Here is a 20,529-nt window from a genome sequence, read left to right as displayed (position 1 = left end):
ATCCATAATGTGTTACTGTAAAGTGGCAGGCAAAGGGTTTGTGCTGTAGGGGGTTGGGCCTAATTGTCACAAAGGACGAAATACACATTAAAAGTTGTTGCCCTTGACCCCAAATAATATGTCCCGGGTGTTGGGCTATAGGAATTCCACATCCCTGAATAGTGGAATTGTATCCTCCCATGCAGTAATAACCACTAAATCAAATCCTGGAAATAACACATAAAATTGCCTATAGATGACCTGTAGTAATTTTATTGGAGGGATCTATGGAAATAATAAAAACACAATAGATAGGGATGGTGAGGATAATTTGTGATCCTCTATCCCACTGGCAGCCATGAGATTGAGTTGCTCTCTTGCAATATCTCTGGCTGGCCATGCAAAGGATCGGACTCAGTATAAGGTGTATTAGATGGATACAGGATTTATATAATAATCCAACAACTAGGTTGGTAATGTTAGGTATGGCCTCTAATCCAGTATGGTTTACACAGGGTTGCCCTGGTTTCCCCCTTCTTCATCGTTGCTATTTGCAATTTATTTAGAGCCCATTCTAAAATTTACAATATTCCCATTGTAATTAAGCTCAAACCTTCTGCATATGCTGATGAAGTTGCTTTCTACTTTATGGAAATTTGCAAGTTCATCATTGTTATAGAAGATGAGTAACAACATTTGGGGAATGTGTCTGGTTACACGTGAATCCTGGCCACATTATAGCATTATCATGAATCATAGATTTAAAACCCATGATAATCACATTGTTTCAAAAGCGTTTTATTTACATAGAAAGCAATGTTGAACAGGTAATGCGCATCAATTATTAGACCCTTCTTAATGAGTAAGTATGATGTGTAATTAACAACAACTTTACATTAGATTACTGGGTGTACATATTGCCTCTTTATTTGTTTTGATTTTTTTAGGATTCTGTCCCAATCAATTATTTCATCGTCATCACTATGCTATCAGTAGTTATAATTTGGTTTTTACGAGTACTAGGGAATCATTTTATTTGCCACATTATCTCCGATAAAAGGTGTTTTGGCAATTCTCAGGTTAAAATGTTATTCTCGTGCTGTGATGAGGGAAACGAAGGACCAACCTGCTGTTTGATGGGTTGAAAACTGTTCATTTTCCATATGTTTTATGTGCATGGGTAAGGGTAATGGGTAAAAGCTGTCTCATTGAATTTCACTGATCTCAATTACTGCAAAAGAGTTTGATTTAAGGTTATAAAGACAGCTAGGTAAATATGGCATGCTTTGTGTAAAATGTTTGGTTTACTTAAAATGTGCAGAAATATTCCATTGTTGGGCATATTCTCTTTGCATTCAGGTGTCAACTCCATTGACAGACTATGTCACGGTTATAATACTGATCCTGGTTTACCTTATAATGATGTATTTTAATCCGGATACATTAATGCATCGGTTCGTAGAGCTGAACAGATTGTTCGATAAGTTCAGTATTAACCATCATAGATATTTTGACAGACCATTTTTGTGCTAAAATAGATCAATTATATGGTTGATCTTGGTTCAGTATGCGGTATACTTTGCCTATTAACTCCTTCTCTTGATCACTAAGCAGTTTATACAAGGCATCTTAGACAGGCCCAATCTTTAGTCAATTCATTAGTGAAAAAAATGCCTCATCTGTTTATATTTAAATAAATCAGAGGCAGGTGTCGCATGCTGGATTTTAGGGTCACAATAGTGGCGAAATTGATGACCTTCAACAATTATTGAGAGAAAAAAAGGAAAGTATAGATTATCCAAAAGGTATGTCTATCTTGTAAAAGAAGAAATAGTAATTGTAACCTTTAGATTTTGCCAAATGATGAAAAAGACTAAAAGTCTTAAATCAGGTGCACTTGAAATAGGAAGGATCATTTAAACATGTTCTAGAGCCCAGCTCAGGATACAGAGACTGAAGATTACATGCGGCATGATAGCATGTAACTTTAGGAAGTAGGTGAGCAAAAGCAGCCAAGTAATAAACTTTTAGGTTGGGATGATCCCACTCACCTCTACCTATTGGGAGTTGGAGATAGCAACTTGCCCTGTGAGGGTGTTAATATTGCCACAAAAACTTCCCTTTGGGCCTCTCAATGTTTTGGAAAAAGATGGCAGGTAGATACAAATATTTCACTCTAAAGAGGTGTTGGAAGTTGGGCAATACCAACATCTTGATTAGGTTACTCCTCCTGAAGAGACATATGGGTAGCCAAAGCCAGCACTCAAACATTTGTTTAGATTTAGAAACTAGCGAATCATACTTTAGTGATATTCTGTTATGCATTGAGAGGGAAACCTGTACCCATAGATATGTCGCAGAGTATATGTATTCATCATCCCCAGGTGGTTTTGATTGTTTAAATATCATTTGGTTGTTAGAGATATTCATCCTATATCCTGATAATGAGCCAAAGGTTTTTGCTTTTTTTTTCAAGTGCGGAGATAGCTAGTAGAGTTTTTGAAGTAAAATGGCAATGTAACCCACATGAGCAGAAAATTATATTTAGTTGAGTTGATTTTAAGAGGATGATTATGAAATTAGATCCTCATGTGTCACAGGTAGTGCTCCAGGTAAAGTGGAAATAGCAGTGGAGAAAGGGGGGCCCTCTCCCTATGCTGATTTTTCAGACGCACCACAGGCGGTGGAGCCAGCATTGTGGAAGGCCCAGCCCTATTCAGGTCCCAGATGCAACTCCTCCCTCCCATCAACATGCAGATCTCTCTATTCACCACCGGGCAGACACATCCTGGCTCCTGGAATTCCCCAGCCCTCTCAGCTTCTGTCAATCACAAGCCAGACATGCAATTCACATCACACAGCACACAGAAATGCCAACTTCTAAAAGTGGCACTTCTCCACTACTCACAATAAATCTGCGCACACCGTTGCGCAGCATTTATTCTCACGAGTTCGCACATACTAAACTCGACCCTTCACTCCCGTCACATCAGGAATTACCATGGACACACATATCCCCCATGCATTCCTATGGGAGGGCAGGTCAATCTCACCACACGCACTTTACACTGGGCCACAGTGCTAAAGTGCGCAGAGGCCAAATATCACTACCAATATGTCAGAGCTTAAGGCAAAAAGTTCAGGGGTGAACCTGCCAGAAGGGCCAAGTCCAACACTTGCCTGTCAGCATTCTTGTTCCAAAGCCCACCACTGATATGGTTTTCCTTTAAAAAAAAGACGAGGAAACCATATCAAAGGTTTTTTTGTGTCTATCAAAATCATCCCAGTAGGGATACTAAGAACTCCTAAAATATTGAATATAGAAATAGCCACATTTGTGTGTGCATTGGTGCCCTGTTGTAGGACGAACCCGTGCTGTGAGCCATCTATCCAGTTCATAATAGTTGGGGTGGGAGTCGTTACGTCTTTGCAAAATACATTAAATGAACAGCTGGACAAAGTTTGGATGCAGAAGTATCTCAACTCAGTAGGCCATCTTTTCTGTGAGAGATGATTTCATTCTTTTACCAAGTTTCCGAGGAAATTTGATCACCCTTGGAATGGATTTTTAAGAAATGTTTACAGATATGTGTCTTCTTCATGGCCTACAAACAGTAGCCTTAACAGGATTAGCCTCAGAAGTATTAGGAAAATATAATGAGAAGGTTGCTATAAGCTTCTTTATCAGGCATTCATGATAACTATTGATGATGGCTAAAATCAATCTGGTTGGAAAGTAGTCTACTAAATTATGGTAAGAAATTTCACCAGCGGGGATTCATGAAAGATTGTAGCTTGCTGATGATACATTTGTAACTACTAGCTTAAAACTACAGCAATTCAAAGTCATTAATATGCTAGGATATACACCATACTAGATGTTTGAATGGAAGATCAGGTAATATTCTAAAAGTTCCAGATGTGGTTTAGAGGACGCTGATTGATTTCATATTTTTGTAAACTGTAATGCATTGTCATCTTTTTGGTGGTCATTGTTTATTGAATATCTATGATAACGAATGTGTTTGTTGTTTTTATCTCACATCGTTTTATGCTTGGTACAGATATAATATACCATTGGCGTATACGAGCTTTTTTCCAGCTATAACTATGGCACTGTTATAGATTGCTAGAGACTGGATTAGCAATGAGTTCCCAACATGAACAAACGTGATTTGTCCTAACTGTAGCGGGTTGGTCCTACCATCCCAGGCAGGTCTCAGGCCTATGCTATGGGGAGAGAATAACCACACAGCCAAATTAATTACTTGGTCCGTGCATTCAGCCACGAGAGCTGACGTCACATTTATTATTGTATTATATACTCCCTGGTCCGCGCCCAGCCCAGGAAGGTGAAGGTGATACATTGTAGGGGATGAGCCGGGTGGCTCACTACACTAACTACGAAGTGAAAGCTGGGGTTTCGCAAGCCAAATGAGCTAATGGGTTCAGGTAATTACAAAAGTTCACTAAAGTAACTTGTGGTTGAGTAGGCCAACACCAAAAGTGCATAGCTTCTCATGTTTGTATCTTTTCGCTTTAGGATACGATTCCATGGAGATGGGGTGGTCTGCCTCAATGGAAACACAACCCCAAATCGCAATATATATCTTTTTAAAGAATCTTCATTGATAAATAACACATGTACACTTTATCAGCCTGGGTGCATGTGAAAGAAGAGTGGTCACCCCTTGTAACTTTCCGGCCACATTTTTTGCAATCCACGAACACTGGTGCACCATGATTATTTCTACTACTTATGCGTTGGTATAATTATTATGCTCACAAACACTAACATACCCAGAAAAAGGTACTTTGTAGCCTGTTTTTAGGACTTTGACCTTGCTGCTAACGTAATGAATAGTTCATTTCTGTGAACAGCTCCTAGTCAATGTACACAGTTTCACAGACCGGCACATTAGTAGTGAATCTTGCCATAAACAAGAAACGGTAATGTTATACATTTGTATACTTTGCTCTTTCAGGACGCAGCCTCCGAAAGCTGGAAGATGAAAGCGCCTATATCCCACTTGATTCTCGTGTATGCTTCTCTAGCACAGAGCTTGAAGGTTGTAACTAAAAGGGGATCAGGTAAGCACATATTTTAAGTTTTTATTTGTGCTGCATTATAATGTTCTGTTTTAATGCTAATGTGGGAAAACGCGAGTAGCTTTATGGATGACAAAATACGTTTATTTTAACGCTACATGTTACTTTTTTTCTGAGATTTCGATGCTTATGGAAAATGCATTCGGCAAACGTTGAGTACATTGGCATTTCCTCGACATCAGCTTTTCTTCAAGCATAATACACTGATCTGTTTCTCAACGTAAACTTTTTCCAAGAAAAAGTAATCCAACTTTTCACACAATGTGAAATCTCGCATTGTTTATGATCATGCATTTGTTTTAATCTCTCTTGCGTTTCGTTTTAAGGTATGGGTAAAGTGGGCCATCTTCAAAGGGAAAGTGATTTATCCTTTTAAGTCACATCAATTTCTCTGTATTTGAGCCCCTTTCCCTCGTTTAGCCTACCTCTACCTCAGACTCTCTCGCGCTATCAAGTGTGCTCTTGAGGATTTTGGGACCCCTGTCACGGCATATTTCTACAGTTTTAGCGTGACCGTTTTTCTGAAAACTTAAGGTATAATTGACTGTCGTTTGCCATCATGCGTGCTTGAATTAGCAGAAAATTGCAAATAAAATTGAAAGTGGCTGCTAATAGGGGGCGCCAGAAGATATTTTGCCCCTGGCCCTAAAAGTTCTTACGATGACTCTGGATTTCTTTGGGACCTTTGTAGACTGTGCCCATTTATACTTTACTCGAATGAGTAAAAGGCCATAATGGATTTGGTATCATGCATGTGCAGTCTGATTACTAATTAAATTGAGTAAAACGGGTGACGACATTTTGCTAACACAGCAAGTTCTGCAAAATAATGCGAATGGCATTGGAGTATTGATTGATATCAAGTTAAACTTTGTGTTGTAATCTTTTTTAAACTGGCTGCAAAGCAATGAATCGGCACAGTATTTATTGTATTTCTTCATTTTTTCTGATTAAAGATACTACTGTCAAAATATCCCCCGTAAAAACATACAAGGCAAAATCCCATAAGATTATTAACATGAAAAAGCTAAAATTTAGATACATTCATGAAATCGTTACTTGACCAATATAACCTTTAAAATATGTCATGTATGTCTGTAATTGACAATACCTTATTCGTCATATAGTAGTAAAGGTCATGTATTGAGACATACTTTAGACTTCATACTCGTAAATTGCAATGTAATGCAGGTATGTGAATGGCATCCATAAGAATACTACTTCTACTAACTCCTAGATTCTGCTCATGCTTCAACTGTTTCATTGCCTTGGGACTCATGCAATGAAAAAAAATCTTACTTGAAATTTAAGGTCTTAAATCTGTTCAGTACTCTATTGAAAACGTTTCCTGAGTGGGCTAATTCATACAGGTATTAAAGCAGAATTCTCTGAGCAAGTTGTAATCCCATTTTTTTTAAATAATGGTTTGAGAAGAATGCAGCGTTCTAAGTTGATTTCTGGGTAGCAGCAGAGTAAGTGCAAAATGAATCTATTTTTGTAATTGTAGAATATGTAGAACAGGTACGATTGCTAAGTTCTTCCAGTTGTGTCAATAATCGTTAATGGGCAGAGCCATAAATCTTGCACCCAATATTTAATTTCTTCAGTACTCACTTATTAATGCCTTTAATTAATACTGTGTTGGAACAGACCAGGTTTTTGCCGTCGCTACTTTTTTTTTTTTTTGCCAAACCCGTTTTTGTTGGCTTTACGACTTTGAGTAATTTACTTCAGCTAACCAGTGCTTGTGTTCTCCCATTAAATCATAATAACATTGGTGTACATCTGATTGGATTATTTAATTTACTTAGAAGTCTCGAGTGTATGATACTGAGTGTACCCAGGGCCTGTAAATACAATGCTACAAGTGGACTACAGCACTCATTGAGCAACCCACTATTGTAGCACTGTACAACATGCCCCTCCAGCCTGCAGTGCTGTGTTAAACTGCCATTTCGGCCTGCCAACCTTGCCTTTTAAAACGTATACGTCAGCCCTAAGATGAGTTTTATCAGCTCAAAGGGCAGGGTGTTTGGAATTTAAAAGGTACGACGTGTATATTTCATGTTTTATGTGTCCCAGCAGTGAAAAATCCTCAAAATTGTTTTCACTGTAGCAAGGCAAGCTTTCCCAAAGAAGAAAACGTGATTATTTTATTACATTTAAGAAGTAATGCATTCAGAGCTAAAAAATCCTCTAAAATGGTACAGCCAGATTTGAACTTACTGTTGTGAAAATGCCACTTTTAGGAAGTTAGCATCTTCTTGTCTAAACCAAATGTGCTTTTCTGCCAGTGTCCAGAGCCACATAACTGGTAATGGCTCTCCTGTGGTGTGATGTGAATTCCTCCCAGACACTTGAAAAAGGACCCAAATGTGGTGAAGGGTGTTCCTCTCTTGAGCAGAATAGCCTGGGATTTACTTTCAGCCCCTTCTTGAGCTTCAGCCGATAGTGTGAAGGCTGAACCCTGCCCCTTCCTGACTTCAGAAGATGCCTCACTTGTCACTGGAAAATGCAGCTCACACCTTGGCCTGCTTGCCATTTGTTTACCAATGAGACTGGAGCCAAACCCAAGGAAATGGGAAGAACTTCCCAAAACTAGTTTTAGTGTTAGACAAAAGGGGTGACCTCTACCTACAGGCTGGCAATTGGTAGAAAGATGGCACCATACAGAACTGAAATGAGAACACTCTTTGGCCGGAGAACATTAAGATAAAGGACTGCCCTGTTGTATGAAAACAGATGACTGGACCATCTTGCCTTGAACCTAGGACCCAGAAATGACTCCAAGGGTCAGATGACAGACCTTCAAGCTACACGGACAAAACCAACTTCAGAAGGCCTCTCATGATTTCCAACTGGCCATAACCAACTAGACCCGACCTGGTCCCCTCTGCTGGCCTCTGTGGGAGTGAGTCCTGGCCACCCAAGTGTTGTCTTCAAGGTTCTGGACCCTTGACTGGAGTCAGAGTGTATTTCTCCCTGCTCAGCGGAAGGTTTTTCTGGATCTGATGCAGACTGACACATTGCTTTGCATTGCAGCACCTCGCAGCTCCTGATTAGCAGCTTCACCAGATCCGATGCCAAAATGAGCAGAACAACACAGGGCCTTACATCGCAGCATCATGCAGACACTGATCGGCGGCTTCACTGAATTCGACTCAGGATGACACAAGTGCCTCACATTGAAGCAGCACGCAGCTCCTGTTTGGCAGCTTCATCAGAGCAACAGAGTCTTGCAGCGTAGCTAGAGCAAGGACAACAGGTACAATTCCCAGTAGGCTGCCCAGGTACTTTACCCGGCCTGTGCTCCATCGCACATACCTGATTTGACGTTGTCCCAGTCCAGCATGACCAGCTATCGGCAGTTGGAGCTTCACGCCTTTTGGTGCTATTTTATCCTTAGACTTTAAAAACTCATAACTCTAGTTCTACTGATTGAATGTTTGTCATTTTGGTGTCATTTTATTTATCAAAATATTCACTAATTTTCATAAAATAGTTTGAGACTCTCCTCATGTTCTATTTTTGCTTACGGTTTTGTTTCAGTACTGCATAAATACTTTACACATTACCTATAAGTTAAGCCTGAATGCTTTTGTGCCAAGATACCAAAGGGTTAATCACATTTATTTAGTGACTTCTGTGGTTCACCCTAACAAGGTTTGAGATTATTATAAGAAGTGGATTGTCACCTCCTTCAACCTATAATCCATTTTCTTACATACTATATTTGACGCCTCTCATAGACAAACAAATACATTTAATATGGCTGTATAGTTCAGGCTTGTCAACATCTGTTGCTCTTGATATTGTTAGTATTTGCCCCTTTAAATTGAGTTTTAATTTAAGGTAAGTGGAGATTTTATTAGTATTCTGTAAGCTTCTTCATCTCTAGTCCTTAGGTGGTATTAAGTATGTCGGACAAGGGTGTCATGTTTCTTTAAGATCTCATGTATCAATCTTGAACAAGTCATTTGTTAGCGTGCATAAAAAGGTGGTGGTATTTAATGAAGGAAGATTTACAAACAAGATCCTGCCTAAGCAGCCTAAATTTAAGGAACATTTGGGAACAGCGAGTATACTTTAGTAGTTGACTTATCCTTCTTGCAATGCACTCAGTTTATCCAGAGTTAGTAAAAAGTTTGAGTGCAAAGCTTAATGGCCATCAAAGATTGTAGGTAGGAACTTTTTCTTTTGTAATCTATGCAAACCTATGGCTTCTGCAGTTGGACTGTGAAGTTGTGTGTTTAGTCAACACAGGGCGAGAGTTAAGTTACTGGCTTTGTTCTTAAATGTAAATTGAGTAGTTGGTTTCTGGTGTCTGATAGTGAGAAACCTAGGTAGTTATATGTGAATGGATAACCTAGTTTAGCCAAGCCAAGGTGCCAGGCTTGCTTAGGTTTGTTCTTATATTTCCTAAAGAGGGTTTTGTTGACATTTACAGGAGCATAGCTTCAGGGGCTTTGTTTGGGGTATTACACCCCCTAATAAATGTATTTTCTTTTAAAATTTGGGTACAGGTGCTTTCAGCTGGGTATGGTGAGGTATCTCTCAGATTTCAGAAGGAATTTTTACATACAGACAAAAATGCACGTACACTCGCTTCCTCTCTGCTTGAAAATCTTCAAAAGATTTTGTTTTCTTTCACTTAGTACCTCTACTAATCTAAAATGTTCACCCTTTCCACTGCCTTGCTTGTTGCATGATATAGTTGGACATTATATGCCAGCGTTCTAGTTGGAACATCTGAAGCTCACCCACCCCCAATCCTACTTACCAAGCCAAGCCCTAGGACATTTATCACATGTTTATTGCATAAATTGAATTCGTTTAATTCATCATGTGCTTGTTGCAAGCCTATTCTTCTCTGATCTAAGATGATTAAGGGCTTGATTATGAGTTTGGCAGTTTAGTAGCGGACCGTCAGGCTGGTAGACCGCTCCCACACTGCCAAATTGTGTGTGCACCGCCTGCCAGATTGCTGGTTTCCCAGTGTCTGGCGGGCTTTTTTGGCGGTCCCACGGTGGGTTTCCTGAAAATGGGCAATGTAATGGGAATGCCAAAAACAGTTCCTGCACAGCTGCAGGAAATGGTGGGCATGCACACAGGGGGGCACATGTTATGGCCCTCTGTGTGCATCCACATGCACATTGGCAACAGGGGTCCTGTAGGACCCCCTTTGTTTCAGGACCACTAGCCTTTTCTATGGAGTTAAGACCTCCATGACACCGCTGGCAGTCCTGAAACTCGTAATATGCATCGCGGTGCCAGAGGGGCACCATCAGCATATTGCTAAGACCCTGACCGCTGCGCCACCCCCAGGGAATGGCAGTTCCCTGGTGGTTGCAACGGTGCATTGACACTTGGACCGCCAAAGTTGTAATTGAACCACCACCCTGCACCCTCACGAGTCTAGCTATCCTCGGACCTCCAGACTCGTAATTAGGCCCTATATCATTAGTGTATTTGTTAATCTGCATTTTGTGGGCCCACCCTGGAGGGGGAATGACTTATCTGTAGACAGTGCCTCACCAATATCTGCTGTGTAGATGATACTACTATGATTGACGCAGTGGACAAATAGGTGGTGTCAGGAAGTATGTATATCTAAAACCACCTCCAGTTTTTGTTCACAAGTAACATTTCCTTAGATTAGTTATACACAAGAACAAAAGTACAGTCACATCACTCCTGGTATCCTCTTGCCAATCCTTCTTATCTGTTTGTCTTTGTAAATTCATTGCGCCAAAAGTTTGTTTTGTCACTATTTTTTGTGAACCTTGATAGAACCCATTTAAAATCCATAAAAAGGTAAGGGCTCTAGCATGAATTTCTTGAGTCTACTCCTACGTGGTATATTTCTTATGTGCCTTACTTGCTGGAAACGTGTACCGATGGGTAGTATACTTAATGTAGCCAGGCCAGATAGTGGCGTTGCCTATTTGGGTGAAACAGCGCTTAAAAGAGTTCCCACCTGGAGGAGGAATGTTTACCTGTCAGAAGTATTATGCACTGGTGTTAGTGCTCTCTGTTTTCTGAGCTAGCCGGATGTATGCCTTCACAAAACATTTTTGATAACAATATTTTATTTTCCAGTGCAACACACATTGCTTAAAATTAAAATCGCATTAACAAATCAGAAATTAGGCAGTGCTGTGATTTGTCTATGGCAGACAAGCTATAACTGGGCCTCAGATTAATGCATTGCTGCATTGTGGCAGCTGAAGTCTTCAATGGCGAACGTGCGGTTACGCTAACATCCCAAGTAGTTTTTTCAACCAGAATCTAGTTTTTCGCTTATTATTATTTATTTGTGTAGAACAGCATGCTCCAAATATAGCCCTGCTGCCTGTAAATCAAATCGGGTAGTAGGTGCAAATTGCTTTGTTTTAGACAAATTAATGCTGCTGAAGGGTCCAGGAGAATAGCTATCAATGATAAATCTGATCGAGTTGCACTGACGTCCATGGGTCTAAGGGGTCCATTGCATGCCAGCAGTAGCTGTTTTATGCTACCCAACCAGAAGTTGGTGGGGCCTATTTTCTTTTTTTGCAATAGGACCTAAGGCACCCTTGCTACCTCAGTCAGTTTCAGTAATGAATTTCTTTCCCCCCCATGCCAAGCCGTTTTTTGGCTAGTTTGAGTAGTTTGTGCTTAAGCCCTCATATATTTTCGTCCACATAAGGTATCCATACCAAATTTGCGTCCTTTTCTTCCAACATTCAGAGAATCGTCAAGGTACCCAGGGTTTGTGGATTCCCCTGGAGGAGACCGAGAAATTAAACAAAATACAGCAACATTTGGGGGTTTGGGGGTAAAATGGAAAAGAGTGCTGCAGAAGATAACATCTGTTTTTTCCCTGCAAATGGTATCAAGGAAGGGTTTGTGGTGATAAAATCACTGTCTTCTCAGCTTTCAGGAGCAGGCAGACTTTTGTCAGACAACAGCATTTTCTACACAGTTTTGGGATTTTACTGGGACATAGCCTATTTTTTCTGCTTTCAACCTCCTTCCAGTTAGTGGTAGAAATGGGTGTGAAACCAATAATGGATCCCAAAAAGCTATACATTTCTGAAGAGAATACACAATTCTGAATTCAGCAAAGGGTTATGTTTGTAGATCCTTCAAGGTTTTCCTCTAGAAAGTAACAGTTGAAATAAAGAAAGTATTGAAATTGAGTTGAAAAAAACAGCCATTTGTGTCTACATTTTTACTGTAACTTCTTCTAACTATGCTAGATTTTTTAAAGCAATATATTGTTACATATGCGGAACGCTTCTGGTTGCAGGGATATACTATGAATTAATTTCCAAATAGATACAACAGGCAGATTGAAAATATCATCGATGACCGTGGGAAATTACATTTGATCCCTAGAGGGTCTTCACATTCCAGATACCAAACCACATGTTAAAAACACCATCACTTTGTACTGTAAATGAAATCTTTAATAATAACCATGTGTAAATGAACCTATTAATGTTATTAAAGCATATCAAGCTTGATCAGTAATCCCTGTCAACGTTATTACATCAATAAAGCATTTTAAAATTAAACATTCCATGTGTCTATGCTTTTTTTTAATGCTTTAGGTTACATGAAATGCAACCATAAAAACTGCTCCTATACTGCAATTCATTCCATGTATCTTCCTTAAACACATCCAACCTACATTAAATGCAGCCATTGAGTCAGCCATTAGAGAGCACTGCACTTCCAGCTATAACGTCAAGCTTGGAAGGGCTCGGAACTTTAAAAAACTCTAGGATTGTCCTAATTTCAGTGAAAGTTAGGGTCAGCTTTAAAATTCATTGGGAGGTGCTTCTGTGCTTCCTCAGCCCCAGCAACATCATTGGTAGTGCCCCTACCCTCATGGGGCCGCCACAGGGTGAGGCAATATGTTGTTTGATTGAAAAGCCCTGCAGGGCATTATGGGGTGCTCTGGAGCAGTGAATATTTAATGCGGGACTGTCCTGCTGCACAGGGGATAGCAACTTTTTGTTTTCTGAGGCCATGCAAATCTTTCACTCTCTTTTTGTTTTTTTTGGTGGGGGGGATTCTCCTTCCAATGGTACATGGTTGTCCCAGTCTCAGGTTCCAGCAGTAAAAAGTGTAAACTCAGCCAACCAAGAGTCTCCCCTCTTGCACAAGTTTTTTTAAGTGGGGCAGAAAGATCTGGAAGCCAGGCACCCCTGGCAAAGTCTAGGGTGCCACATCACCTCTCCACCCCTGTCCTAAACCTCCTGCATAGAATGCTGGTATAGTTCAAGAAGGCGCCAACCAGGAGGCAATGGTCACATCAGCTCCTGGGGTCTCAGCTCAATCCCACACTGACCTCACTGCCATTGACTTTCCCATCAAAAGTTAAAAGAGCAGCCAAATCCTGTGTTGACTCCAGTTTTCTCGGTTTGTTCCTTTGATCAGTGGGCCTGGCTGTCACCTGCCCTAGGGTAGTGTCACAGGTAATTAACAAATGCAAAGTTTCATCCTGACCCTTTCCTCCTCAGGAGAACTGTTCATTACTCCTTTTGTGTGGGGTGGCCTGTGTTTCTGCTACTGGGGAAAAATGTAATTAACTTGGTACAGCAAGCTGAAAAAAGGCCTTGGCTCTGATCCTGAGCTGAACCAGAGAAATATAACAATCCTGGGGGACTCATAAGGTGTACAGAAATCCTTTTGGAACTCTCAGATTTGACTTTCTCTCACATGTTCCACCCCCTTTTCAGATGACACTGGACTTTGTGGGCCAAAATAAAGCAAAACTGCACTCTAAGGTAGTCTCCCCCATGTGTGTAATAAAGTGTTGCTGCAGACAAGACAGTAAACCACACTGACTTTACCTATGAGTGCACACTAACATGATAGGCCCTATCCCAGGTCAATATCTAATCCTGCAAAGTCTCCTGTGTGCCAGGCTATCTGTGCGCAGCTACTGGGCTGCTCACAACCGTAGTTTATTACACGCAGCCCGCTCATGTGTGCACATGCATGTGCACACATGCACACAGGTGTTCACATGTAACCATACAAGAGCACCTCATCCTTGTAGTGTTGCAGAGGCCTTCGCTTAAATGGCAGACACTGGTGCCAAACACACGCAGTCCATTTACCATGTGATCACTGTAGGTGAGACACATGTAGTGCGATTTAACCACAGTAAAAAAAGTCCAAAACCAGGGCGATCTAAAAATAAAAAAAAATCCATATGTACTGAATGGGCACACCCAATTACAACACATAGCTACATAATATATCCCAATTTTGTTTTTAAACATTACATTCCTTTAATATCTGTTTGCATAGTGCCTAGAGTGTTGGCCCTATTAAACAACTTGGCTTTTTCACAGTAGCTGCCTATCATACAAGCACCTGATTTTCTCTAATTATTTTTTGGTGCAACCCTTTTGTCTACCACTACAGACCAGCATCTTTTTATGCTTGCTACTTTATGAGGGGAGGACAGAAATGGGTGAGGTAAGTAAAACAAAGAAAACCACAAGAAAGCTAAAAAATGAAAAGAACGCTACAAAGTTAAGCAAACTCACTTCAGAAACAAAAGGAAACAAGAGAGGGTCACATATCTACAGAGAGGAAGACATGTATGAATATGAAACCAAATGAGAGGGTAAAAAGCACAGCACAGAGCCAAAAAATGGCCCTGCATTGGACACCACTTACTCTCCAGATTTTAAACTGTATTACACTTTTAGGCCAGATGTACAAAGCATTTATCTAGTTGCCAATGCCCGATTCACAGAATCGGGCCATATGCAACCAGAAAAATGCCTTTTCAAATGTACAAAATGCATTTCGGTAGCTTGCTACAGAATCACGTTTAGCATTTGTGATTAAATATTTGGAAGGGGCAAGTTTACGGCGTATCTTCCAAATACCGAACCTGTATGGTATGTATTACTGTTTTGCGACCAATTTCCAGTTTCAAGCAGTAATACTTTACCAACAGATTAAATCTGGTGGTAACCCATTGAGATAATTCAGATGATTTGTGCAGCATTACAAATTAAGCAGAAGCTTCATTGTGCCTATTGACCCGAAGCATCTGGAGTGGTTGAGCAGATCAATGGCACTATAGAATCTAGGTTAGGAAAGGTGTGTGCATCCACAACACTGAAATGGCCTGACGCTTTACCACTGGTATTGTGGAGTCTTAGAAACATTCCTGACAAAAAGACGGGATTGAGTCCTCATGAAATCCTAATGGGAAGAGCAATGAGACAAGCATTTGTACCAGCGAAAAAACTGATGAATATATCTGATGATCTAGTGCTTGATTATTGCAGAGGACTGGCTGATCTGGTGCGTTTGGTGTCTCACCATGTTGGAGAGCATGCCAATACAACACAGCCAAATCATGCTCATGATCTGAGTCCTGGAGAGTGGGTTCTCGTGAAGCAACACATGAGGAAATCGTGTTTAGAATCTAGGTGGAATAGACCCTACCAAGTGATTCTGGTGATGACGAAATCAGTGAAGTGTGGTGGCTTGTCAAATTGGATACATGCAAGCCGTACTAGACGAGTCCCAAGTCCGCTTAAAAGACAAGAAGAGCAGCAACTGGTCAACCAAAGACAAAAACCAAAAGCTGAAGTGTGTGAAGCTGAAGAATCTAAAGTAACAGATTCTGAAGAACAAACAGATGATGAACAGCCAAGCACAAGTCAAGTAGAATGGGCACAAGATACTGGGTCTCGTGAAACTGCTGTTGAAACAGAAGAAAAGGAATCTACTGAAAGTCGAGAAGAAGAACAAATAAAAGAAAGGCCAAGTAAAAGAACATGTGAGCCAGAGAAAGAAGGTGAAGATTCAGTTCAAACTAAGAGAGCAAGAAAGGGTGACGATTGGCCAGGTGGAGTGCAAAAACTGAAATACACTCTTGTGAGCAGAAAGTCAAAGAGAAGACCAGAGCAAATAAATAAGGTCTCGAGTCAAACAGAACAGGAAGAGTCAGAAAAAGATTCAGTATGAAAAACAAAGAGTGTAAGAATTCCAAGCAAGAAATACACAGCACCAGAATGGACTTACATAATTCTGGAAGAAATTGAAAGCGCAGATCCAAGTGAAGGAAAATATATTAATGACACTGAGCAAATTGGCGAAAGAAAATTGAAACCACCTTAAAAGAACAGTGAAAAAATTATGGTGCAACTCTGTCAGTCAAATTGAATTAAAAGACTCAGAAGACTTGTAGAAAGAAATAAAAGAAGGGGGTAAAGAAAAGAGCTTTGAAGTGTAGGATCACACTGTTTTTCAGAAAATGTTTCTTCTTTCTTTTTTAGCAGAAATAGAATTTTATAGATTTTTATATTTTTGGTAGAATACAAAATGGCCAAAGCAATAGTGACTGAACATCCAAAATCTAGTCTAAATTTAGATGTATTAAAGCTTGCTTATGTAGTGTCTTTTTGCTAACATTTATGTGGACATTATTAACTGTCATTGTACCTATTCTAATGGTAGCTAATAACGGACACAATACTAATGACGTAATTGGTGAAAGAGCAAGTGATGTTTCTAAAGAAATCCCCAATACTAACATAGAACAAATAGATGGAAGTATTTTCCATCATGATACATCAATTAGTGATTTCTCGTTAAATGCTTTTACTAAATTGTTGAATGAATATGTTAATACCATGAATGTGAGGGATTGGTATGTCTGCATGCAGTTACCTTCGTCTGTCTCAGAGGGGGTGACCTATAATCACCTACCTTTAACATATGGTGTGTCGTGTAGTGTTCTAACCAGTCTTTTTTATGTGACGGAAAAGCTGGAGTATCATTATTCCAATATAGATTTAGTATTTATAGAAATACCTATTATAAAGATCTGAACAAGGTTTTAAGTAGTAAAAATGCACATTATATGGGAGAATTCTTTCATATTACCAAGACACTAGATATAGAATATGCTTATAAACATAATCTAACATGTAGTTTGTAGAGCAAGTTTCCAAAGAAAAGCTGCTGAACAGAAGTCACAGGTACCACCGTGGCTTTTAGAGAGGGAAAGTATGAGAAAGGCGAGAGATACGCTGCAATGTCCCTGGATTGGTATCAAAAGGGGAAAATCTGTTTGCTTAGACTAAACACTAACTATAATAATTATTTCATTGGCACTAGTGAATGTTAGCATACTTCCAAATTACTGGAGAATGGGAATTGAAAGGTGGAACTGATCCTGTTTTCCCAGGAGTCTATTATGTATGTGGTAAGAAAGCCTATTACAGGTTGCCTGCACATTGGTATGGCAGTTCCTATGCAATTGTTCTCCAAAAGTCTACCATGTAGATAAAAATAATAACAGAATCAATGAAATAAAACAAGGACTAACACGCAATAAAAGAGCGAGTTTATCAGAAATAATAGTTGACATTTCTGGTGCACTGATACCATCAGTTGGAGTTGTTCTGAAATCACATAAAATTCGAAAATTGTCCACAGTGGTTGATCGTTTATCAACAGATACTGCTGGTGGGTTCTTGATGATTGAAACCGAAATGGTTGCGACCAGAACAATGGTTTTACAAAATCGACTTGCCCATGATATTTTATTGGCAAAGGAGTATGGAAACTGTGGCATGTTGAAAATTCAACACTGCTGCACACGTGATGTAAATGTGCCCAAATAGTGTTCCAAGTATTTCTAGAGAAAGTTTGTTTTAGATCTGATTCCCATAACAATTCCATCTTACTCTTCAGACTGTTTGGGAGAGAATAGTGAAGATATTTGTATGTGTGGGATGCCCGGAAGGAAGAGGAAGTGGATAGGGATACTAATGATGAATCAGTTGAAGGGAGAGAGGATGACGAAAGAAGGGAGTACTGCTGAGTCAAGATCGTTTTCAAAGAGTCATATTGAGATTGAAGCTCACTAAAGAAGAGAGGAAGAGCACCCCGGAAGAGATGCTTGACTTGAGTTATTCCCTTGTTAGCTAAATCCTTCCAGAAAATGATGCGATTAGCAAGCTTGATGGATTTATTGTGCCATATAGAGGCATCAAGAAACTTCTGTAAAGGAGAGAGTTTTAGTCCAAACCGGATAAATAGCTAAAATGGACTGTGAACTAGTGGGAGATTTAAAGGAACGAGGAGGATGATGAAAACTAGTTAATGATGAAAAAGAAAAAGGTTGAATCAAAGATTTTTCAAAGCTAGTCCGGACTGTTAAAGGGCTATGCAGAAGAGGAAAGATGGGGTCAAAGTTGTCATATTAAAAACGGGGAGTGATACTGTCTGAAGTTGGGAAAATTTACACCGCCCCTATCTTTGGGTGCCGACAAAGAGGACAAAGAAATACAGGCTTTCTGTTTGTTCCATAAAAACTTACTTAAGGAGCTATTAAGTGACTTAAAGAATTTCAATGGAATTTTAACTGGTAGCATGGAGAGATAGACATTGATGACCGGTAACATCATCATCTTGATTGTATCAAGCCTACTCCACCATGACAAATACAAGGGTGACCATTTCTCGGACGTGGATAGCACTTTAAGTAGGACATCATCCAAATTAGGTTGAACCAATTTGGCAATAGAGGAGGAATACTTAATGCCTAGGCATGTAATATGATTGAGATTCCATTTAAACCCTTGTCTGCAAACATTTCCTTTAGACAAAATTTGTAGGGAAACTTGGGGATCAGAGACATACAGTAAGAGGTCATCCACATATCCAGTGAACTTAACTTCACACGTTTTGTGCCGAAACCCTCGGAATATAGAGAAGTGTCTTAAAGAGTGAAGAAAAGGCTCAAGGGATAGTATAAACAGTAAAGGGGATAGAGGCCAGCCCTGACGAGTGCCCCTTTGAAGAGTAAAATAGGATGATTGCAAACCATTGACAAAGACCAAAGTAGTTGGGGAGGAATAAAGCAGACTAATGAGCGACAGTATGGCAAGGCCAAAACCATGCCACTTGAGGGCGCGTAACATAAAAGGACAATAGAGACACTCAAAGGCTTTTTCAGCGTCTAAAGTTATAGCCGCTAATGGAGTGAGGCTTTTAGAAGCAAGGTGTATTATGTTTAAAAAAGTGCTCGAGTTGTCAATTATATTCCTGCCTTTAACACACCCAGACTGCTCAAGCCCGATCAGATCAGGGATCACTTGATTTAATCAAAGAGCCAATACTTTAGCATAAATCTTGCAATCTAAATTTATCAAAGAAATGGGGCGATAGTTAGCACAAGATGAAGGATCTTCATCTTTTTTAGGGATAAGGCAAATCATTGCTTCCAAAAAAGTGCCCCGAACAGCCTGATGTGAGGTGAAGTGTTGAAAAAGAGAGAGGAGATTAGGAGGAACGCTTTGTGAGAAACATGGATAGAATTCGGCAGTGAAGCCATCAGGACCCGGAGCCTAATCCTTGGGTAAATAGGGTTAAGGTAGTCCTAATCTCAGAAAGAGATATATCTTTCTCGAGGAAGGAATAGTCAGGGGAAGGAGACGAGCGTAGAGGCAAAGAGTCAAAGAAAGAATCTAGTGAAGGATTAGAGGGGCATGATTCAGGGGTATACAAAGTTATAAAAAAGACCCAAAAACATTGTAATATTTCATCATCTTTAAAAAGATTATTGCCATTGACATCAATATTATTATTTACTCTAGACTTTTGGGATTTAACTTTTAAATAGTTTGCTAACAATTTGCCTGCTTTGTTACGACCACCATAAAATTTGGAATTAATCTTTTGTAATGTCCCTGAGGCCTCCTCAGTTGATTTCCTATTAAAAAGCAATTTAGCAGTAATACGTTTTTTAAGCGTATCATTGGTATTAGAAGTGTAGTAGGTGTGCTCCAAATGCTTGATAGAGGACAATAGAGAAGAGGACACCTTAAGGGATTTTTTCTTCTTGACAGCGACAAAATCTATAATACATCCCCTGCTTGTAGCCTTAAACGCATCTCATACCACAGGAGATGGAATGTCATGGGTAATATTTGTTTGAAAGAATCCCAAAATAAAGGATTTAAAACGCTCCAAAAAAACTGGGTCTTGAAGTAGTGCGTTATTGAAGGGCCACCTACGAGGTTTGTAAGGGGCTGAAGGAAGATCTACATCAATATAAACCAGGGCATGATCAAATATCAACATGGATCCAATCTCAGCGTGAGTTAAGTTAGGGAGAAGTTGAGGGGACATAAAAATATAATCTATTCTTGAACTTGAGTTATGTGTAGGGGAGTAGAAAGTGAATTCCAAATTATCTGGATTACAAATCCTCCAGGCGTCTACCAACCCCCTTGTTTGGATAGTGATTAGGAAAGCTTTTTGTATCTTTTTAGGAATATACCTAGAATGGGATTTTCTGTCAATGAAGGGATCCATAGTCTGGTTGCAATCACCACTAACTAGGAAATTCGTATTTGGACAGGAATGTAGGACATGCGACATGGACTGCCAAAATTGAGCATCCAA

At 39.8% G+C, this 20,529-nt stretch overlaps 1 protein-coding gene across 2 annotated transcripts in view; it reads left to right on the top strand.

The window, feature by feature from the left end:
• Positions 1-20,529, top strand: part of IL1RAPL1 (interleukin 1 receptor accessory protein like 1) — a 2,372,066-nt gene that overhangs the window by 435,248 nt on the left and 1,916,289 nt on the right. Inside the window, exon 2 of one of the 2 annotated variants that reach the window (XM_085622432.1) lies at positions 4,965-5,070. In XM_085622432.1, the coding sequence (XP_085478558.1) occupies positions 4,965-5,070 (106 nt within the window). Of the gene's footprint in view, positions 1-4,964; positions 5,071-20,529 lie in introns of those variants that run through there. The other variant, XR_014967814.1, reaches the window with a different exon arrangement.

The sequence above is a fragment of the Triturus cristatus genome, chromosome 8 (genome assembly GCF_964204655.1).
Source record: "Triturus cristatus chromosome 8, aTriCri1.1, whole genome shotgun sequence".
NCBI classification, from domain to species: Eukaryota; Metazoa; Chordata; class Amphibia; order Caudata; family Salamandridae; genus Triturus; species Triturus cristatus.
This window is presented reverse-complemented; position numbering and strand designations above follow the sequence as displayed.